We start from the raw sequence: 19,903 nt of genomic DNA on the forward strand, positions 1-19,903 counted from the left end.
TAACATTAACCCAAACCGTAATTTATGTATTCCTCTTCTGTTGTATGAGACTGCTGAAAAAACTTTTGAAAGGGTCCAAGTACAAAGCCATTATATCAATGAATGAGAACTTGCAGTCTTCTACATGCCCTTTAATATACTTAACACCATAGATATTTATATATATACATATCTTATGCTTAACACATCCCTTAATAAAGTATATTAAACAATTTCTGTAGCGGTGATCATTTACAAAAATGCTTATTTTTTCCATTCTTTAATACAAATTTGCTCCATGCTCTGGTCAGTTGTGGGGGGATCTGTGGAAATGTGCCTTCCAAGATGTTTCACGTTTTTATTACCTCAGACAGGCTTATAATGTTGCCTTTTCAACAAAATCCGTTACAAACAATTCTAAGCGTCTCAAATAAATGCCATTCTATTCCTATCCAGAGGAGGCAGATTTTTTCACGCACTGCACTGAGGAGCCTGCGAACCCGGAAGCGGAAATAACATCAAACTGCGTTTTGAAGCCGTCGTGCGTGTTTCAGACGTGTGGTGGCTTTTCGGAGATAAAGAAAAGAGAGTTAACTTTTCAAAGTGTGTTATTATTGTGGTGTGCACGTAATTCGTGCACACTAAGCTAGTTTTTGCATAACTAGGAACATAGATGAGTGCTGCGTAGTTTATTTAGCCGTCTGTCTCACCGCTAGCACCGGCTGTGCTGGTTGATAAAGAAGATTTTCATTTTGAGCGCCTTTACAGTCATAAGAAGTCATGGCGGATGTTACTGCACGTAGTTTGCAGTATGAATACAAAGCGGTAAGTGTCTTATAAGATTTGTAATATCCTTTATTTAACGAATTTGTTATGTTATGAAGCTAAATCTTATTTAGCCCGCTGAAGCGGTGTGTTTTGGTGTGCGCGTGCTTGTACACACTGGCTGTGTTTTAAAAATCTACCGAGCTGCCTAACTAGATAGCATTTTTTTAGTAGTCTTTTAGCAGAATGTAAGCGCATAAAGCACGATCGGCCTTGTGATGTTTACAAATGCCGTCTAGGTAGGCAGTTCATTGGGATTTGAGAGACAGCCGTTGAACCGACCGTGAGTGTTTGTGTTTTCTCCACAGAACTCCAACTTGGTGTTGCAAGCGGACAGATCTCTGATCGACCGCACCCGCAGAGATGAGCCCACCTGGAGAGGTGCTGTCTCTGGTTGGCAAACTGGAGGGAACAAAAATGGGAGACAGGAGTCAGAGAACCAAACCTCAGATGCTGGAGGAGAGGAGAGCAAAGTGAGTCTGATCAGAAAAGCATATTGTTTACTTGCATTCATTCGTTGTGTCATGGTCTTTGAATCGTTTAAACATTTTTTTTTTCATTGTATGATGCAGGAGAAGAAAGAGAGACGAAGACAGACATGACATAAACAAGATGAAGGGCTTCACACTGCTGTCAGAGGGGATTGATGAGATGGTGGGCATCGTATACAAGCCCAAGACCAAAGAGACAAGAGAAACATATGAAATTCTCCTCAGCTTCATTCAGGCAGCCCTTGGAGATCAGGTAAGATCACTGCACCTGTTTACTCTTTACTAGAGAATCACCGTTTTCATGATAGGGGTGATAACCAATAAAAATATTCTGTCAATATAAAAAGTCTACATTATTTTGTCTAGAAATAAATTAAAATGATGCACCAAAAATTTAAATTATGGTCACACTTTATATTAGGTGGCCTTAACTACTCTATACTTGCATCAAAAAATAAGTACAATGTGCTTATTTTGTTCATATTGTATTGCAAAACACTTTTTTGCTGCTATTGAGGTGGGATATGGGTAAGGTTAGGGACAGGTTTGGTGGTATAGGTAGGTTTAAGGGTGGGTTAAGGTGTAAGTGATGGGTCAACAGTGTAATTATAAATGTAATTACATATAGGTATTTTTAAAAATATAAGTACAATGTAAAAACATGTATGTACACAATAAGTGCATTGTACCAAATTATTAATTTAAATGTAAGTACATAGTAGTTAAGGCCACCTAATATAAAGCGGGACAAAAATTTTCATTACAATAACTCATTATAATATACAATATGAAAAATGGTTATTCTATTAGAAATATTGAGACATTTTGCTAGATTTGTTAAGATTATATTTAAAAGTGTTACTAAATTATAGTTATTTAAACTGTTGTTCATAAGTTTGATATCACTACGTTTTTTTTTTTTAAATTTCATTGACACATTAATTGATGTGACCGTTAAACTATTTAGAATGTTACAAAAGAATTTTTAAATAAATGCAGTTTTTTTTTAACTTTCTATTCATCAATTAATCATTAAACTATCACTTTCCACAAAATGTTCATCAGCACAGCTGTTTTTGACATTGATAATAATAAGGAAGGTTTATTTTAGTACCAAAGAAACAAATTAGATTGATTTCTCAAGAATTATGTGACTCTGAAGACTAGAGGAATGGCTGCTTAAAATTCAGCTCTGCATCACAGGAATAAATTGCTTTTTAAAAGTTATTTTAAATTGTAATATTTTACAGTACTACTGTATTTTTGATCAAATAAATGAGCATTGCTGAGCGCAAGTTATTTTAAAAACATTAGAAAATCTTACAGACTCAACTTTTGAACTGTATTTTTTTTTAACGATTTTCTTAATACTGGGTGTAAAAACGCATTATTTTCCACATAATTTACCTTTATTCCACACTGCTCTGTCCCTTCTCTGATAAACGCGCTGATCATTTCCTGCTTTTATGAAGCCCCTTCCTCAGAAATATGCGATGGGCTCAGATTGGTCAGCTGGCCCAGTGTGTTGTGATTGGCTAAACTGTCTCTAGTACACATGTAAATGTCCCGCCCCTTACCTTGGTGGCATGTGCTCCAGTTGTATTGTAAACAATGGTGTCATCTACATTGCTTATCAATTTGAGCCCGATTGAGACCCAGAAGATATTTTAGTGAAGAGGATCGCGCAGAAACTGTGCAAGCACGGCTCTTAATGGTATGTTTTTTGTTTGTTGTTGTCTCATATTTTTAGATATGCTGCTATTTATAAATGCTACTGCTTCTGTTAGCTTTTAATATATGGTTTTATTCTGATTAAAGCTACGGCTGTACGGCAACCGCACGCGCGTCCATGTATAACGCTTCTCATAGTTATGTGAAAATAAGTGTATAAGTGGAACAGTTCATTGTTGGATCTGCTGATGATCTGAATGAGAGCGAGAGAGAGAGAGAGAGATGCAGAGTGTGTGCAGAGCAGGGGACGCAAGGAACAGTATTAAGAACGGCTGTTTTAGAACATTGATTTTGAAACTTGTGAATCCATTAGAATCGATTGAAGACAGAATCGCGATTCATATATGAATAGATTTTTATGTGCACCCCTAGTTTTCTCTTCCTCTTCTCTAAAGCAGTGCAGCATGGCGTCGCCCCCTTCGTTGCATGTTCCCGGAGGCGGGGTTTATCTGGGTTTGTGACGTAACGAACCCGGGAAGTAACTCGTGGTAGTCCCTACAAGCCGTTTTTGTAGGCATTAAACTGCCAGAATTTTAAAAGACTGTTTGCATATCTCCGTTTGCATTGAACTTTCAGCGCTAACATTAAAAAAGTGAAATTGCAATCAACCACCCCTTTAAAGAACAATTCATTGTCTGATAAATGTGGGGTGATGTTTATAGGCATGTAAACAGTGGATTAAATTAGGTTAAAGTATCACATCATAAATTGCAGCTCTTTTTCTCTCCTTTAAGCCAAGGGATATCCTTTGTGGAGCTGCAGACGAGGTGTTGGCTGTGCTGAAGAATGACAAGATGAGAGACAAAGAGAGAAGGAGGGAGGTGGAGCAGTTGCTGGGGCCTACTGATGACACACGCTACCACGTCCTGGTCAACCTGGGCAAGAAGATCTCTGACTATGGTGGAGACAAAGAGCTTCAAAATATGGGTAAATAATTTAGGTCCAATCTGAGTCCAATCTCTTCTCATCGTGATGTTCAGCTAGGTCACACCTCTCTTCTCTTTTGCAGATGATAACATTGATGAAACCTATGGAGTCAATGTGCAGTTTGAGTCTGATGAGGAGGTGAGCTTCTGCATGCTGGTTGTTGGTGCTCTGATTGTGTTTTTTTAGTTCTTGAGGTGACACCAGCATGTATTTGATAATCTGTAGGAGGGCGACGAAGACCAGTATGGAGAGGTTCGGGATGAAGGCTCTGATGACAGCGAGGGAGAGGAGGCAGATGAGAGCAGCACCCTGACTGCTAATGTAAGTCACATGTCCCACATGTTTCTGCACACCTGGTCATAGAGCACTGGCTCTCAACCAGGAGTCTGGGACCTATTAGGGCCAAAATTCCAGGGTAGCCTCAATTATTTTTTAAATTATTTATAGTTAATTTATTTTAACTTGGTATTTAATTTAATTTACTTTTACTTAAAATGTACAACATGAATCTGTTACCATATTTTGAGTTTATTACAGCTGAAGTGCAATGGGTACATGTTAGCTTACGTAAGAGGGTCTTAGAATATTGTCTTCAACAAAGGGGGGATTTGGAGTTGAAAATGGTAGAGAACCATTGACAAAAATCCAGCCTAACATGTTCTTGTCTCTTTAGCTGGGAAACACAGGTGATGTAATGATGACCAAAAAGAAGGATCTTCACCCCCGAGACATTGATGCCTTCTGGCTTCAGCGTCAGCTCAGCCGCTTCTACAATGATGCCATCGTATCTCAGAAGAAAGCAGATGAGGTCTTGGAAATCCTTAAGGTAGGGGTTTCTCATGTTTTTGGAGACTGAGAGATTTGTATGTGTATGTCTTCCTGTGTGGCTGATTCATTCCTGTCTTTGGTTAGACTGCCAGTGATGACCGAGAGTGTGAGAACCAGTTGGTGCTGCTTTTGGGCTTCAACACATTTGACTTCATTAAGGTCCTCCGCCAGCACAGGCGAATGAGTAAGTAGATAGGACTGTGATTTCTGAGATGGTTTCCAATATTGGAAGTATGAACAATACAAAGGGTTACAAGATTTTAAAAAGCCTTGTTCTTTTCTTCTTGTCATATCCAGTCCTGTACTGCACCATGTTAGCCAGTGCCCAAAGTGAGGCTGAGAAGGAGAAAATCATGAATAAAATGGAAGCTGATCAGGATCTTTCCAAAGTTCTTTACCAGCTGCAGGAGACTGAGAAAGAGGACATCATCAGGGTCAGAACGTCCTCCTCCTTATGTAGTTGTTTTAGTTGAGAGAGTTTGAGCTGTTCAAAGAAGGTCAACCATTTGTAATTTTATGATCTTTTGTTTCTTTGCAGGAGGAGCGATCTCGCAGGGAAAGAGTAAGAAAGTCTCGTGTGGATGATCTGGAGTCTATGGACATTGATCATGGAGAGGTAAATTACATTTTTTTAAAGCTACATCTACTCCACTCCTTCAAGCACTTTTTTTTCGTCTTATATTTTTGCTGTGTTCTTTGTCTCTAGGCTGTGACCTCGAGGCAACTACTAGATCTGGAAGACCTGGCCTTCTCTCAGGGCAGTCACTTCATGGCCAACAAGCGTTGTCAGCTGCCTGACGGTTCCTTCCGCAAACAGAGGAAGGGTTACGAGGAGGTCCATGTGCCCGCTCTCAAACCCAAACCCTTTGGTGATGAGGAGGTATTTTCTTCTATTTTGTGATGCATTTTCTTCAAGTGGGGATACATTATTTATTTATTTCTGGCTGTTTGGTTATTACATAAAATTACCACACATGAATACACAGCTGTACAAAAGTTTGTGATCGGTAAGATTTTTTAGTGTTTTTGATAGAAATCTCTTGCTTGCAGTTAAAACAGTTAACCATTTTCTTTTTTTTAAGTAATTTATTCTTGTGATGGCAAAGCTGAATTTTCAACAGCCATGACTGCAGTTGTGAATGTCACATGATCCTTCAGAAATCATTCTAATATGCTGATTTGCTGCTCAAGAAACAGTTCTTATCAATGTTAAAACAGTTGTACTGTTTAGTATTTTGTGGAAACCGTAATTCATTTTTCAGGATTCTTTGAATAGAAAGAACAGCATTTATTTGAATATTTTATATATAATATGTCACTTTTGATCAATTTAATGCATACTTGCTGAATAATGGCGCTCTTCCAGTGCATGGTACGGTTAGGTACGGCTCACTTTTGGGGGGTTTTCCACTGGGTACAGTACCTTATACTTTTTTTAGTACCATCTCGGCCGAGGTTCCAAGCGAACCGTACCATTACCAAAACATGACGTGTAAACTCTGCTGGTCACTGATTGGCTGGAGAAAATCGTCACTGCTTGCGGAACGATACACAACAGACCCGCTAGATTTAAATCAGCACAACCAGCGAAGGATCGAACTTGACTGTTTTGAATAGGGCTGCAACAACGAATCGATTAAATCGATAAAAATCGATTACTAAAAGCGTTGGCAACGAATTTCATAATCGATTCGTTGTGTCGCGCGACGCGGAGACGTTTGATTATTAAAAAAAATAATAATAACTTTAGTTGAGCGTGGAGCGGAGTGAACACACTCGGTCTCTCTCGCGCACGGATGCTAGCAGAGTTTGGCGCCTCATAAATAAATAAAAAAAGGAGCGGAGGTAGAGGAAAGATACATGGCGGAGGCAGAGAAATCCGTGCGACCCAAGTCATCCGAGGTGTGGGAGCAGGGGCGGCGTTTGCGTATGGCAGAGTATGCAGTTGCCATACTCTAGCCCAGTCAGGTGCTGTGAAAAATTATCCAAACTCGAGTCGCTTATAATTCGTTTTTATTATTTTAAATCAGAGAGTTTTAAAAATAGTAAACCAATGATAAGCATTAAAATAACTTGTCAGTAAAACTTCGTAACGCCATTGGATCATCGAGCTCTCAGCGAGACCTCGTAACTTCACCCCGCCTCCGTTCAGATTGACGCGCGCACAGCCTGGAGAAGATGAGATCTCTGCTTTTTCGCAATGCAAGGGTGAATAAATAATTGGTGTTTGAATAGTACAGCGTTTTCTTTACTCAAACACTATGTCAGTAAAGGATAATGTTTTTGTGTGTTTGAAGAGTGGAGAAGAATTAGTTATTTCTGTCTATATACGTTTTAAATATCCTGTGCATTATGTGCATAAGCGCTTAATTTGAGATTTTGGCCAAGTGTATTAAACAACAAGAAAAACTAAGCGCCCATATAGCTACAATCAAAGTTATATAACCTGTAAAGTTGATGAAAGCATAATACACTTGCTGCTTCAGATAACAGTTACAGCCGTTCTAATGACAAACAAAACACTCCATCTCCGTCATTCTCTGGTCAAAAACATTGTTAACTCCATTTGAGCTTGATTTTCATATAATGTTAAGTGCAGGTGTCTGATACAATACCAACGCTAACGACGCAGTGTTGTTAAATTATTTAATTTTTGCGCCCAAAAAGTCTATATATTTGGCAGATGTAAAGCATACATGTGTATGTTTTTTGTGTTAGTCCATTTTTATTTTATTTTATTATTATTATAACAGCTCAGGGATGTTCAAGGAGCAACATGTTTGTGCACTTTCTAAAGATTTTAGTTCTGTTTTTGAATAAAGGGTTGGAAATGAATGCTTTTCTTTTTCTTTTTTTTAAATCCGATTCATCGATTAATCGAAAAAATAATCGACAGATTAATCGATTATTAAAATAATCGTTAGTTGCAGCCCTAGTTTTGAATGTGCTTACCTTTCTTTTAACAACCAAAAAATGGCTGTTTCGTTGTCTGTTGAGGAAGTACAGACTGTCCTCTCGTTGATAGCCGAGGGGCGGATCCAGAGAGAGCGTGATGGAGCGGAATTAAAACGTTTTTCAGGAGTCACAGCAGTAGAGGCGGCGCAACTATAACGACACGTGAATAATCCCATCCACTCTAAAGCGGTACTACACTACAGTGGAAACACAAACCGAGCCGAACTGAGCCGTGCCGAATCGTATCACGCAGTGGAAAAGCGCCATAAGTGTTAATTTCTTTCAAAATATTTTTTTTTTTTTCACTGATCCCAAACTTTTGAACACTAGTGTAAATAGCAATGTATAATGAATTATTGGTTTATTGCATCTATGTAATTTCACAAGTGTCTCACAAGGATTCCCTCATTTTCTCTCTCAGACATTGGTGCCTATCGAGAAGCTGCCCAAATATGCCCAAGCTGGATTCGAAGGATTCAAAACCTTGAATCGCATACAGAGTAAACTCTTCAAAACCACAATGGAGACAGATGAAAACCTGCTGGTTTGCGCTCCGACGGTTAGTCTACCGCTAAAGGCGGAACTGTCCAGGCGCTGGCTTAAAATGAACATCTCCATTAAAATCACAATATGACAAATATGATGCGCCATAGACCTTAACTTGAATTAGCGTTAAGATTTTTACCCTAAAGGAGACTCAGGCTTTTGTTTTCCATCTTTTTCTTTGACCTGTAGGGTGCTGGCAAAACCAATGTTGCTCTTATGGCAATGCTCAGAGAGATCGGAAAGCATATCAACATGGATGGCACCATCAATGTTGACGATTTTAAAATCATCTACATTGCTCCCATGCGCTCACTAGTACAGGAGATGGTGGGCAGCTTTGGCAAGGTAAGACTGCATTATGCTTTCCCCCATCATTTCCTGTAAATTTAGTGTCCGTCAAATAAGTAGCTATAAATTACATTGAATATTTACATATTTATACTTGTTTAAAATTGTGAAAGTATTGTCTCTAAAACATTTGTTCCTCTGTCTGCAGCGCTTGGCTAGTTATGGCATCACTGTTTCTGAGCTGACCGGAGACCATCAGCTGTGTAAAGAGGAAATAAACGCCACCCAGATTATCGTGTGCACCCCAGAGAAATGGGACATCATCACCCGGAAAGGAGGAGACCGCACATATACACAGCTTGTGCGCCTTATCATTATTGTAAGTAATCTAGAAGACTCGGATTCCCTTTTTAAAAGTTTTTCTTTCATGTTTTTCCAGTTTAACATGTTCTGTCATATAGGATGAGATCCACTTGCTGCATGATGACCGTGGCCCCGTTCTGGAGTCTCTGATTGCTCGAACCATCCGCAATGTGGAGCTGACACAGGAAGACGTGAGGCTCATCGGCCTGAGTGCCACACTGCCCAACTATGATGATGTGGCAACCTGCCTTCGTGTGGATCCATCCAAGGGACTCTTCTATTTTGACAACAGGTGAGAAATAGACTGTTGTGGTGAAATAGTCTTCAGCAACGGTATGTGGATAACACTGAATAAGTTTTTGGCATAATAAAATATGTATGTTGGATGTTTTCCTTTTTTCTTTTTTTTTAGTTTCCGGCCCGTGCCTCTGGAACAAACCTATGTAGGAATTACAGAGAAGAAGGCTATCAAGCGCTTCCAGATTATGAATGAGATTGTGTATGAGAAGATAATGGAACATGCTGGAAAGAATCAGGTGAAGCCGAACACAATAACTAACTAAATAGCTTTTTGTTATCAAATGTGTCCTACCATTTGTTCAGGTACCCTTCTGTTTCTTGATCATTTATTTTCCTTTTTCCTAGGTGTTGGTGTTTGTGCACTCGAGAAAAGAGACCGGAAAGACGGCACGTGCGATCAGGGATATGTGTTTGGAGAAGGACACGCTGGGGTTGTTCCTGAGAGAGGGTTCAGCCTCCACTGAGGTCCTGAGGACTGAAGCAGAGCAGTGCAAGGTTAGCTCAACTAATACAAAAGTGCTGTACATCAGATACAACCTCAAACTGATGCACTCTTGAAACAAGACCTACATAGAATCTGAAAATTTCAGTCGACAAAGAAATATGCATACATATTTTTTTTTTTTTTTACATTTTGGCTTGTGTCGTCTTACTAAACAGAATATGACAATAAACTATTATAGTCTAAATTAATTATAATTGCATAAATAATTTATAACTTGTAATATAAATGTATAAATTGTGGTGATTTTATGATTGCAAAAATAAATTATAATAACTATAATTTATAATAAATAACAAGTAATAAATTATTTTATTAAACAATTAATAATAAATTAATTACAGAAATAATTTCAAGCCAGTTTCAAAATTCCCCTTGTCTGCTATTGTTTGAAAAACATCCCAACCCAAACTCACACCATTGTTCGAGCTGTGATTGTACAACATTTCACCAATTTTATTTTGTTTTTTATTTTTATTTTTTTTCTCTGAAATTATTACTGTTAAAAGTTCCCAGCTTCATGGTCTGGACACACATTTATTGTGTACTGATTTTGTTGACCATTTGTTTTCTTTGTTGACAGAACCTGGAACTGAAGGATCTATTGCCATATGGTTTTGCTATTCATCATGCTGGAATGACCAGAGTGGACAGAACGCTGGTAGAGGATCTGTTTGCTGACCGTCACATTCAGGTTAGTTTGTAACAATCGGCAATGTCAAGAAATTTTTTGATTATTTCTTCTTCTGAAACGGAGAGCCTTGAACCGGGAATGTGTGTTTTGTAGGTATTGGTGTCAACAGCTACTCTGGCCTGGGGTGTGAACTTGCCAGCGCACACTGTCATCATCAAAGGCACACAGGTGTACAGCCCAGAGAAAGGCAGGTGGACAGAGCTGGGAGCCCTGGATATCCTACAGGTGAGTAGTATTTCCACACATATTTTGTACTGCGAGTTAAGTGGACCACAAGTAACGACTTGACTCCCACTCAACCTTTGTGACGCAGATGCTGGGTCGTGCTGGCAGGCCGCAGTATGACTCTAAGGGAGAGGGTATTCTGATCACTTCCCATGGAGAGCTGCAGTATTACCTGTCCCTGCTCAATCAGCAGCTGCCCATCGAGAGCCAGATGGTGGCCAAACTGCCCGACATGCTCAATGCAGAGGTAGTGTTGGGCAATGTGCAGAATGCCAAGGTGAGGTTTAAATGTAGTTCATTAATCAGCTATTTTTATTTTTTTATATTTTTAGCTTTATTTTTATTGATGAACCATTATGAACTTTTGCAAGTTTAGGTTAAAAAAACACAATGATGTGAGGGACATGTTTCTAAAATACAAAATATATTAATACATTGTGAAATTAATATTAAATGTTATAAAGATTTGAATTTTTTCAAAATTACAAAATGCTTTTATATTAGTATTTTATATACATTTAAAAATATATAGTTTTACACGTCATATAGTATTACAAATTGAAAAAGTAGCTTTTATATTGTCATTTAAGCATATTGAAAAATATTTTTATTACATTGTAAATATGCAGTATTGCACATGCCTATTATTAGTATTCCTCTGTAAGCAGCTCTGTTTGTTACTGTTTTCAGGATGCTGTAAATTGGCTTGGTTACACATACCTTTATGTTCGGATGTTGCGGAACCCCACTCTATATGGCGTCTCCCATGACGACCGCAGCATTGACCCCCTGCTGGAGCGACGCAGGATGGACCTAGTGCACACAGCAGCCTCTGTCTTGGAGAAGAACAACTTGGTCAAATATGACAAGAGATCTGGCAGCTTTCAGGTACACACCGTTTGTCATATTAACCTACTTTTCTAAGCAGCTCTGGGAATGTCTAGATTATTTATATGCACAATCAATTCTGAGACTGTTCCAGCATGAGATACCCAACCCAGCGTAATGGATTTCAGCACGGCTGCCTGAACACATCGATTAACTTTTAAATGACAGCAACAGATGTTGTTTAAATGAAATTTAATTTGTTCTGTTGTAGGTGACAGACCTGGGCCGCATTGCCAGTCATTTCTACATCACCCATGAGTCCATAATGACTTACAACCAGCTGCTGAAGCCTACACTGAGTGAGATCGAGCTCTTCAGGGTGTTCTCGCTCTCCTCTGAGTTCAGAAACATCACCGTCAGAGAGGTATGTGCCTTATCTAATTAAACCAGCTTAAACATTGGAACAAAACTCTACCGTCAGGATCTAATCAACATAGTTGTAATGTTCTGATTGACAGGAAGAAAAACTGGAGCTTCAGAAACTGCTTGAAAGAGTCCCTATTCCAGTGAAGGAAAGCATTGAAGAACCCAGTGCAAAGGTAAATTAATTTTAGAGTAAAATGTCAAATACAGATATGCAGTCTTAGACTGATTGTCTCTCTTAAATTGAGTGTTATATCTGTTTCTCAGATTAATGTGCTGCTGCAAGCATATATCTCTCAGCTCAAACTGGAGGGCTTTGCTCTCATGGCTGACATGGTCTATGTGACGCAGGTTAGTGACATGATCCTGTCTTATTATGTAAAGGCCTAATTGAACAACCTTCAATTGAATCTCTTCAAAATCAGAGAATATGCATAGATTTTCCATATTCATTTTCTGTTTGATTCTACAGAGCGCTGGCAGACTGATGAGGGCCATCTTTGAGATTGTCCTGAGCAGAGGCTGGGCCCAACTCACCGACAAGACTTTGAATCTTTGCAAGATGATCGACAAAAGGATGTAAGCTGTCATGATGCTGCTGGGTTTTGCCACTTGTACAATGTATTATTTATTATCCAATGTGATGTTCATGCTGTTGGCTTTTTTCCTTCAAGGTGGCAGTCGATGTCTCCTTTGCGTCAGTTCCGCAAGCTTCCAGAGGAGGTCATAAAAAAGATTGAGAAGAAGAACTTTCCCTTCGAGCGCCTCTATGATCTGAACCACAATGAAATTGGTGAATAGTGGATATGAATATATTGAGCTAGTCAAGTATTGTCTTTATGTGCCAGTGTCTATAAAAGTGGCATTTTATGTAATTGTCTCATGATCACTCTTTCAGGTGAGTTGATCCGCATGCCAAAAATGGGGAAGACCATTCATAAGTATGTCCATCAGTTCCCAAAGCTGGACCTGGCAGTTCATCTGCAGCCCATCACACGCTCCACTCTGAAAGTGGAGCTCACCATCACACCAGATTTCCAGTGGGATGACAAGGTCAGTCTTAAAAAAAGATCAGTAAATGACTAATAATAATAATGATTTTATTATTACAAGAATAAATAATTACAAATAAATTAATATGAACATTTAACATTTTAGGATTATTTTACACAACATTTTTAAAAAAAACGAGCAATTTTTTTCACTTACAAATTTTGACATTGAACTAGCAACTAAATGTCTACTGCTTTTAGATACACGGCTCATCTGAGGCCTTCTGGATCTTAGTGGAGGATGTGGACAGTGAGGTCGTTCTTCATCATGAGTACTTCCTCCTGAAGGCCAAGTATGCTCAGGATGAGCATCTTGTGACTTTCTTTGTGCCCGTGTTTGAGCCGCTGCCACCACAGTACTTCATTCGCATAGCTTCAGACCGTTGGCTGTGTAAGTTTACAACTTAATACTGCAGGATGTATTACTAAATCATATTGAATATGTAAAATACTAATTCAATATGGCGTTGATGTAGTGACCAAAATCTGTAAGGATAATGAAGCATTAGAGGTATTGGAGAAGTCTGAAGATTTTTTTTCTCTCTCTTTTTCAAGCATGTGAGACGCAACTGCCCGTTTCATTCCGTCATCTGATCCTGCCTGAGAAATATCCCCCCCCAACTGAGCTGCTGGACCTGCAGCCATTGCCCGTGTCCGCTCTGAGAAACGCAGCCTTTGAGAGCCTCTACCAGAACTTTCCTTTTTTCAACCCAATCCAGACCCAAGGTACCTGCCTTTATGGACCATTAGCACACTATATATTGGACTGAGACTTTAATTTGACTTTAAATTAAACTATTCTTGTTTTCCTCAGTGTTCAATGCAGTGTACAACAGCGATGATAATGTCTTTGTTGGCGCCCCCACCGGCAGCGGGAAGACCATATGTGCCGAGTTTGCCATTCTTAGGATGCTCTTACACAACTCAGAGGGCCGCTGTGTCTACATCACACCCATGGAGGCTCTGGCTGAACAGGTATGTCCATAAATATCTGCCTTTATTGAAAATGTCTTAATGCAAACTTTAAGAAATTCTGTGAAATTAGTTAAATGTCATGATCGAGACATCATTTTTTTTGTGCAGGTCTTTATTGACTGGCACCAGAAGTTCCAGGAGACTTTGAATAAGAAGGTTGTCCTGCTCACCGGTGAGACGAGCACTGACCTCAAGCTGCTGGGTAAAGGTGACATCATCGTCAGCACCCCGGACAAGTGGGACATCCTGTCCCGCCGCTGGAAACAGAGGAAGAACGTGCAGAACGTTAGTCTCTTCGTTGTAGACGAGATTCATCTCATTGGAGGTGACAATGGAGTAAGTGTTTTTTTTTTTTTATTCCGGTTTCTAAACGATAATAATGAGCTGTTAAATCACCAGAGATCATTTGTTTTGGTTTATTTCAAATTTTCTGTCTCTTGTAGCCTGTGTTGGAGGTGATTTGCTCCAGGATGAGGTACATCTCCTCTCAGATCGAGCGGCCCATCCGTATCGTGGCCCTCAGCTCTTCTCTGTCCAATGCTAAAGATGTGGCCCACTGGCTTGGCTGCAGCACTACGGCCACCTTCAACTTCCACCCCAATGTCAGGCCGGTTCCTCTTGAGCTTCACATCCAGGTTGGTCTGAAGCTCTCTGTAACTTAATTTCATGTTTAGGCACAATCCTGACCTTGTTACATTTGGTGACGTTTTGTTTAATCCTCCTCTCTGCTTTTCCCCCTCCTCAGGGCTTCAACGTGAGTCACACACAGACTCGTCTGCTGTCCATGGCTAAACCAGTGTATCATGCCATAATGAAACATTCCCCATCCAAGCCAGTGCTGGTGTTTGTGCCATCAAGACGCCAGACTCGTCTCACTGCTATTGATATCCTCACCTTCTGTGCTGCAGACGTGGTCCCACAAAGGTGCTTGGAAAGATCTGTATCACATATATTAGACACTAGCTTTTTATACTGAGTGGCATGAGGCATCTGACCGCTATCCTTATTTTTATTCCTGCAGGTTCCTGCACTCAACTGAGAAGGACCTGGTTCCATTCATGGAGAATCTCTCTGATGTTACACTGAAGGAGACCCTCTCTAATGGGGTGGGGTACCTTCACGAGGGCCTTTCACCTACAGAGCGCAGGATTGTGGAGCATCTCTTCACCTCTGGCAAGACACATAAAACCTAATGTTTTGTAAAATGAGTATAATTTGTTTGAAAACCTTCCAGATTAATACTGATGTTGTTTTGTTAGAAAATGAATATATGGGTTTCATAAATTTGGGCTGGTTTTGAGCAGTCATGATTTACAAGTTTAAAGGAATTTAAATCAGTGGAGTTAATACTGGTAATTCTCAGATTGTGTGTTCTTAATTTCATATAGTGACATGAATTATATATTGAAAAAAATATATAATGAATGTTGATAAAAATCACGCCCCCCTTTAAACCTATAAAAATATTAAAAAGTGTTGCCCCGATCTGCTCTCTCATGCCAGGTGCCATTCAGGTGATGGTGGCATCTCGCTCTCTCTGCTGGGGCACCAATATTTCTGCCCACCTGGTGATTGTCATGGACACGCAGTACTACAATGGAAAAATCCATGCGTAAGTATTTTGCCATCCTTAGTGGGCTCAAATGATTAATGTCATCACCAGTATTTACTCTTTGCGTGTGTATTGCTCAATGTCTTTCTCCAATTAGATATGTGGACTACCCAATCTATGATGTCCTCCAGATGGTTGGAAAGGCTAACCGTCCTCTTCAGGACGACGAGGGTCGCTGTGTCATCATGTGTCAAGGGTCAAAAAAGGTAAGCCTTACTCTAATCTACACATTTTCTTTAACTTAATATCACCATTGTTGGTTCCCTCTTCATAACTTTGAACATCTTTGTTCTTTAGGACTTCTTCAAGAAGTTCCTCTACGAGCCTCTGCCTGTGGAGTCTCACCTGGACCACTGTCTTCACGACCATTTCAATGCTGAGATTGTCACCAAGACAGTGGAGAACAAACAGGATGCTGTAGACTACATGACATGGACGTTCCTGTATCGCCGCATGACCCAAAACCCCAACTACTACAATCTGCAGGGTGAGGGACCACAATCCTTCAAATACCCACAATTTTCACTACAGCAGGACAAATGGCTCGACATTCAAAATCTAGACTTTATTCTACAAAATGTACAATTTGTTGCAACAGGAATGCATGTGAAAATAGTCAAGCAACCGTGCAATTGTAGCATTTATTTAATGCATCAGAGACTAAAATCTCTTTGTTTTACAGGTATGTCTCATCGCCACCTGTCAGATCATCTGTCTGAGGTGGTGGAAAACACCTTGCAAGATCTGGAGCAGTCCAAGTGCATCAGCATCGAGGATGAGATGGATGTGGCACCTCTGAATCTGGGCATGATTGCAGCCTATTACTATATAAACTACACCACCATTGGTGAGGACTCTCTTTGTTTAACACACTTTATTGAAGTCACGATGAAACGAGTAGCGACAGATCTTTTCTCCTTTATTGTGACATACATCCGAGTGTAATGGATTATCGAAAAAGGATGTAGGGTGGACACTTAGTTCTGTCCATTAGTAAATTACCATTTCATACTAACTTCAAACACAATCACTAAGCATCAAACGTGCTTCTTGATTGTCTTGGCACATCTGTCTCATTTGATGCAACTGTTGTCTGTGTTGTCTCTCCAGAGCTGTTTAGTATGTCCCTGAACGCCAAGACAAAGGTCCGTGGCCTCATCGAGATCATCTCCAATGCTGCGGAGTATAAAAACATTCCCATCAGGCACCATGAAGACACCCTGCTGCGGCAGGTAAGTAAAAGCGCACTTTCCTTTTTTGACTTGGTATAATATGATCTCTTGAACAAACAGACTGCATCAGAGCTCTCTGTTTAACAACTCTTGGACTTTTTCAGCTGGCTCAGAAAGTTCCTCACAAACTGAACAACCCCAAGTTCAACGACCCGCACGTGAAGACCAACCTGCTGCTCCAGGCTCATCTGTCCCGCATGCAGCTGAGCGCTGAGCTCCAGTCAGATACTGAGGAGATCCTCAGCAAGGTGAGGGAAAACACTGAGCACATAGTGAACCTCTTTTGCAGCTCAACAAAAAGGATTTTTAGTAGCCCCAGTGCATATAAATTTTAATTCGGAATTAAAGGTGTCATTTTTGTATGTACAGTGGTAGCCAAAATTGTTAGAACACCTGACAGATCTGAAAATATTGACCTTTTTTGCCTCCAAAACATGATGGGTTTTTTTTTTTTTCACTTTTAACTTTAATATTTAGTATGTCCACCTTTTGCAGCAATTACAGCAGCACATCTCTCTGGTACAGTGTCAGTATATTTCCTGAGAACTTCAACACTAATGTTATCCCATACCTTCTGCAGCTCAAGCCAAAGGCTTTCCTTTGAATGTACAATAGATCTGTCCAGTTTATTTTCCAACTCGCCCCATATTTGCTCGATGGGGTTGAGGTCTGGACTTTGAGGGGGCCAGTCCATCATTTTCAATATTCTAGCACAGTGCTTCCCAAACCTGTCCTGGAGGACCCCTAGCCCTGCACATTTTGTATGTCTCCCTTATCTAACACACCTGATTCAAATCATTAGCTCATTAGTAGAGACTGCAAGACATGAATTGTGTCTGATAACGGAGACATACAAAATGTGCAGGGCTAGGGGTCCTCCAGGACAGGTTTGGGAAGCACTGATCTAGCAGATTCCTTCCATCGCAGATAGTTCTGCAACAGTTTGTTTTATAGGTATTGTAATGGTCAATTCAACAAAAACAACTGAAACCTCTTAAATATGTCAAGTGTTCTAATAATTTTGGCCACCACTGTATTTATATTTTTGAATGTATAGATTTTAGTTTTTAGTTAAAATATTTAAATTTATTTCATGCATCACCTGTCAAATATTATTATATGTTGTTGAAAAACATTTGTGAGCACGAGACTCTTTAAAAAAAACATTTTTAAAAAAAGCTTACGCTTTTGATGTGTATAAATGAAAAGATTTAATCAAATGACTACATAACAGCTTTTGCTTATCTTTCTTTCATTTTCTTTAATAATAATCTTAATTTTCAAATGAAATGTTTCCTCAATCTTTCTTCTCTTCTCTTGCCTATGTTTTCAGGCTGTGCGGCTGATCCAGGCGTGTGTGGATGTGCTTTCCAGTAACGGTTGGTTGAGTCCGGCGCTGGCTGCTATGGAGCTGGCTCAGATGGTCACACAAGCCATGTGGTCCAAAGACTCGTACCTCAAACAGCTACCCCACTTCACTTCTGAACACATTAAGCGCTGCACGGACAAGGTGAGAACTGGGTCTGAATGGGTTGAGGATCATCTAAATGCTGAACGTCATCTTTTGGCTGTCTGTCTTATGTCTGTTGTGTTGACATGTATAGGGTGTGGAGAGCATCTTCGACATCATGGAGATGGAAGACGAGGACCGCACTGGTCTTCTGCAGCTTACAGATGTACAAATGGCGGATGTGGCACGATTCTGTAACCGCTATCCCAACATCGAGTTGTCATACGAAGTGGCTGAAAGAGACAACATCAAGAGGTACAAACTGAACTCAGAATGCAAAAGGCTTCAGTTGAAAATGTGTAACTTTGTGTGGGTGCACAGTAATTTTTTATACCATTAATCACTTTGCTGAAGTTATTAATTGATGATTTTGTGCTCACAGTGGAAATCCAGTTGTCGTCCAAGTGCAGTTGGAGCGAGAAGAGGAAGTTACAGGTCCTGTCATTGCTCCTCTGTTCCCTCAGGTGAGTGTCTATTGACAAACCCTATATTTACAACAACATTTAAATGTTTTGGGTCGGTAAAGATTTGTAAAATTAAATAAATAAAAAAATTCTCATGCTCACCCAGGCTGCATGTATTTGATCTAAAATACAGTTTAAAAAAAAAAAAAAAAAACTATCATGAAATATTACAGCAACTTTAAATATTTTCTGTTTAAATATATTTTAAAACGTATGAATTTTCAGCAGCTATTACTCGTGTCACATGATCCTTCAGAAATCATTCTAATATGCTGATTTGCTGCTCAACACACACTTATTGATGTACAACAGTTGTGCTGTTTAATATTATTGTGGAAAATGTGATTCATTTTTGTCAGGATTCTTTGATGAATAGAAAGTTCAAAAGAACAGCATTTATTTGAAATAGAAGTATTAAAAAATAATCAGTCTTTATTATGACTCAATTTAATCCGTCTTTGCTAAAGTTAATTTCTGTATAAAAAAAAACTTAATGACCCCAATCTTACAAGATCAACTGTTTCAGAGATGTTTATTTTATAGAAATGCAGCATTACTTCATGACATTTTGTTTGTTTTGTGCAGAAACGTGAAGAAGGCTGGTGGGTTGTTATTGGAGACCCCAAATCAAACAGTCTCATCTCAATCAAGAGACTAACTCTTCAACAGAAGGCCAAGGTCAGTCCTGCTTTGATGCCCAAAGCAGTAGTTGCGTAATTCCTGTGTAGTATTAAAAAAGAGTCTTGTGAGAACTGTTAATGACATGGGCTCTGTTTTCATCCCTCAGGTCAAACTTGACTTTGTGGCACCTGTTGTTGGTGTGCACAACTACACACTGTACTTCATGAGCGATGCCTACATGGGCTGCGACCAGGAATACAAGTTCAGCATGGACGTTAAGGAAGCAGACAGTGAGGGAGAAAGTGACAGTGACTAATCCCAGATTAGTCCTAGTGGACGGTTGTACTGTCGTTATGAACACAGTTTTTTTTTTATATATATGTTTGAGGAATATTGTGACTGTTTAATTAATTGTGATTTAAATAAAGAAACATGTACATTGGAGATTTTGTTTTGCACTTTTATTAAAAGATCATCAGAAGAAATCATTGAGGTCATTTAAAGTCTAAGAATAACTGCATTAAATAAAGAA

The 19,903-nt window shown here is 39.5% G+C and overlaps 1 protein-coding gene across 1 annotated transcript; it reads left to right on the plus strand.

Moving 5' to 3' along the window:
* The first annotated feature begins 469 nt into the window (after positions 1-469).
* Positions 470-19,901, plus strand: snrnp200 (small nuclear ribonucleoprotein 200 (U5)). The gene is given in 46 exon segments (XM_058784498.1): positions 470-804; positions 1,113-1,178; positions 1,180-1,277; positions 1,377-1,548; positions 3,761-3,953; positions 4,036-4,091; positions 4,179-4,274; positions 4,627-4,779; positions 4,866-4,965; positions 5,079-5,215; positions 5,320-5,397; positions 5,488-5,661; positions 8,158-8,295; positions 8,472-8,627; positions 8,779-8,949; positions 9,032-9,225; positions 9,346-9,469; positions 9,579-9,728; positions 10,319-10,429; positions 10,523-10,654; positions 10,743-10,931; positions 11,345-11,542; positions 11,754-11,906; positions 12,001-12,081; positions 12,173-12,256; positions 12,378-12,484; positions 12,580-12,698; positions 12,804-12,958; positions 13,159-13,348; positions 13,513-13,683; positions 13,772-13,932; positions 14,041-14,268; positions 14,376-14,567; positions 14,678-14,856; positions 14,954-15,105; positions 15,436-15,544; positions 15,642-15,750; positions 15,842-16,031; positions 16,227-16,391; positions 16,655-16,776; positions 16,881-17,024; positions 18,110-18,286; positions 18,381-18,541; positions 18,669-18,750; positions 19,336-19,428; positions 19,538-19,901. Coding segments are annotated over 46 exon segments (6,405 nt in total). The 5' UTR covers positions 470-759; the 3' UTR covers positions 19,688-19,901.
* Positions 19,902-19,903: the final 2 nt, after the last annotated feature.

This window comes from Onychostoma macrolepis, chromosome 08 (assembly GCF_012432095.1).
Source record: "Onychostoma macrolepis isolate SWU-2019 chromosome 08, ASM1243209v1, whole genome shotgun sequence".
In the NCBI taxonomy this organism is placed as follows: domain Eukaryota; kingdom Metazoa; phylum Chordata; class Actinopteri; order Cypriniformes; family Cyprinidae; genus Onychostoma; species Onychostoma macrolepis.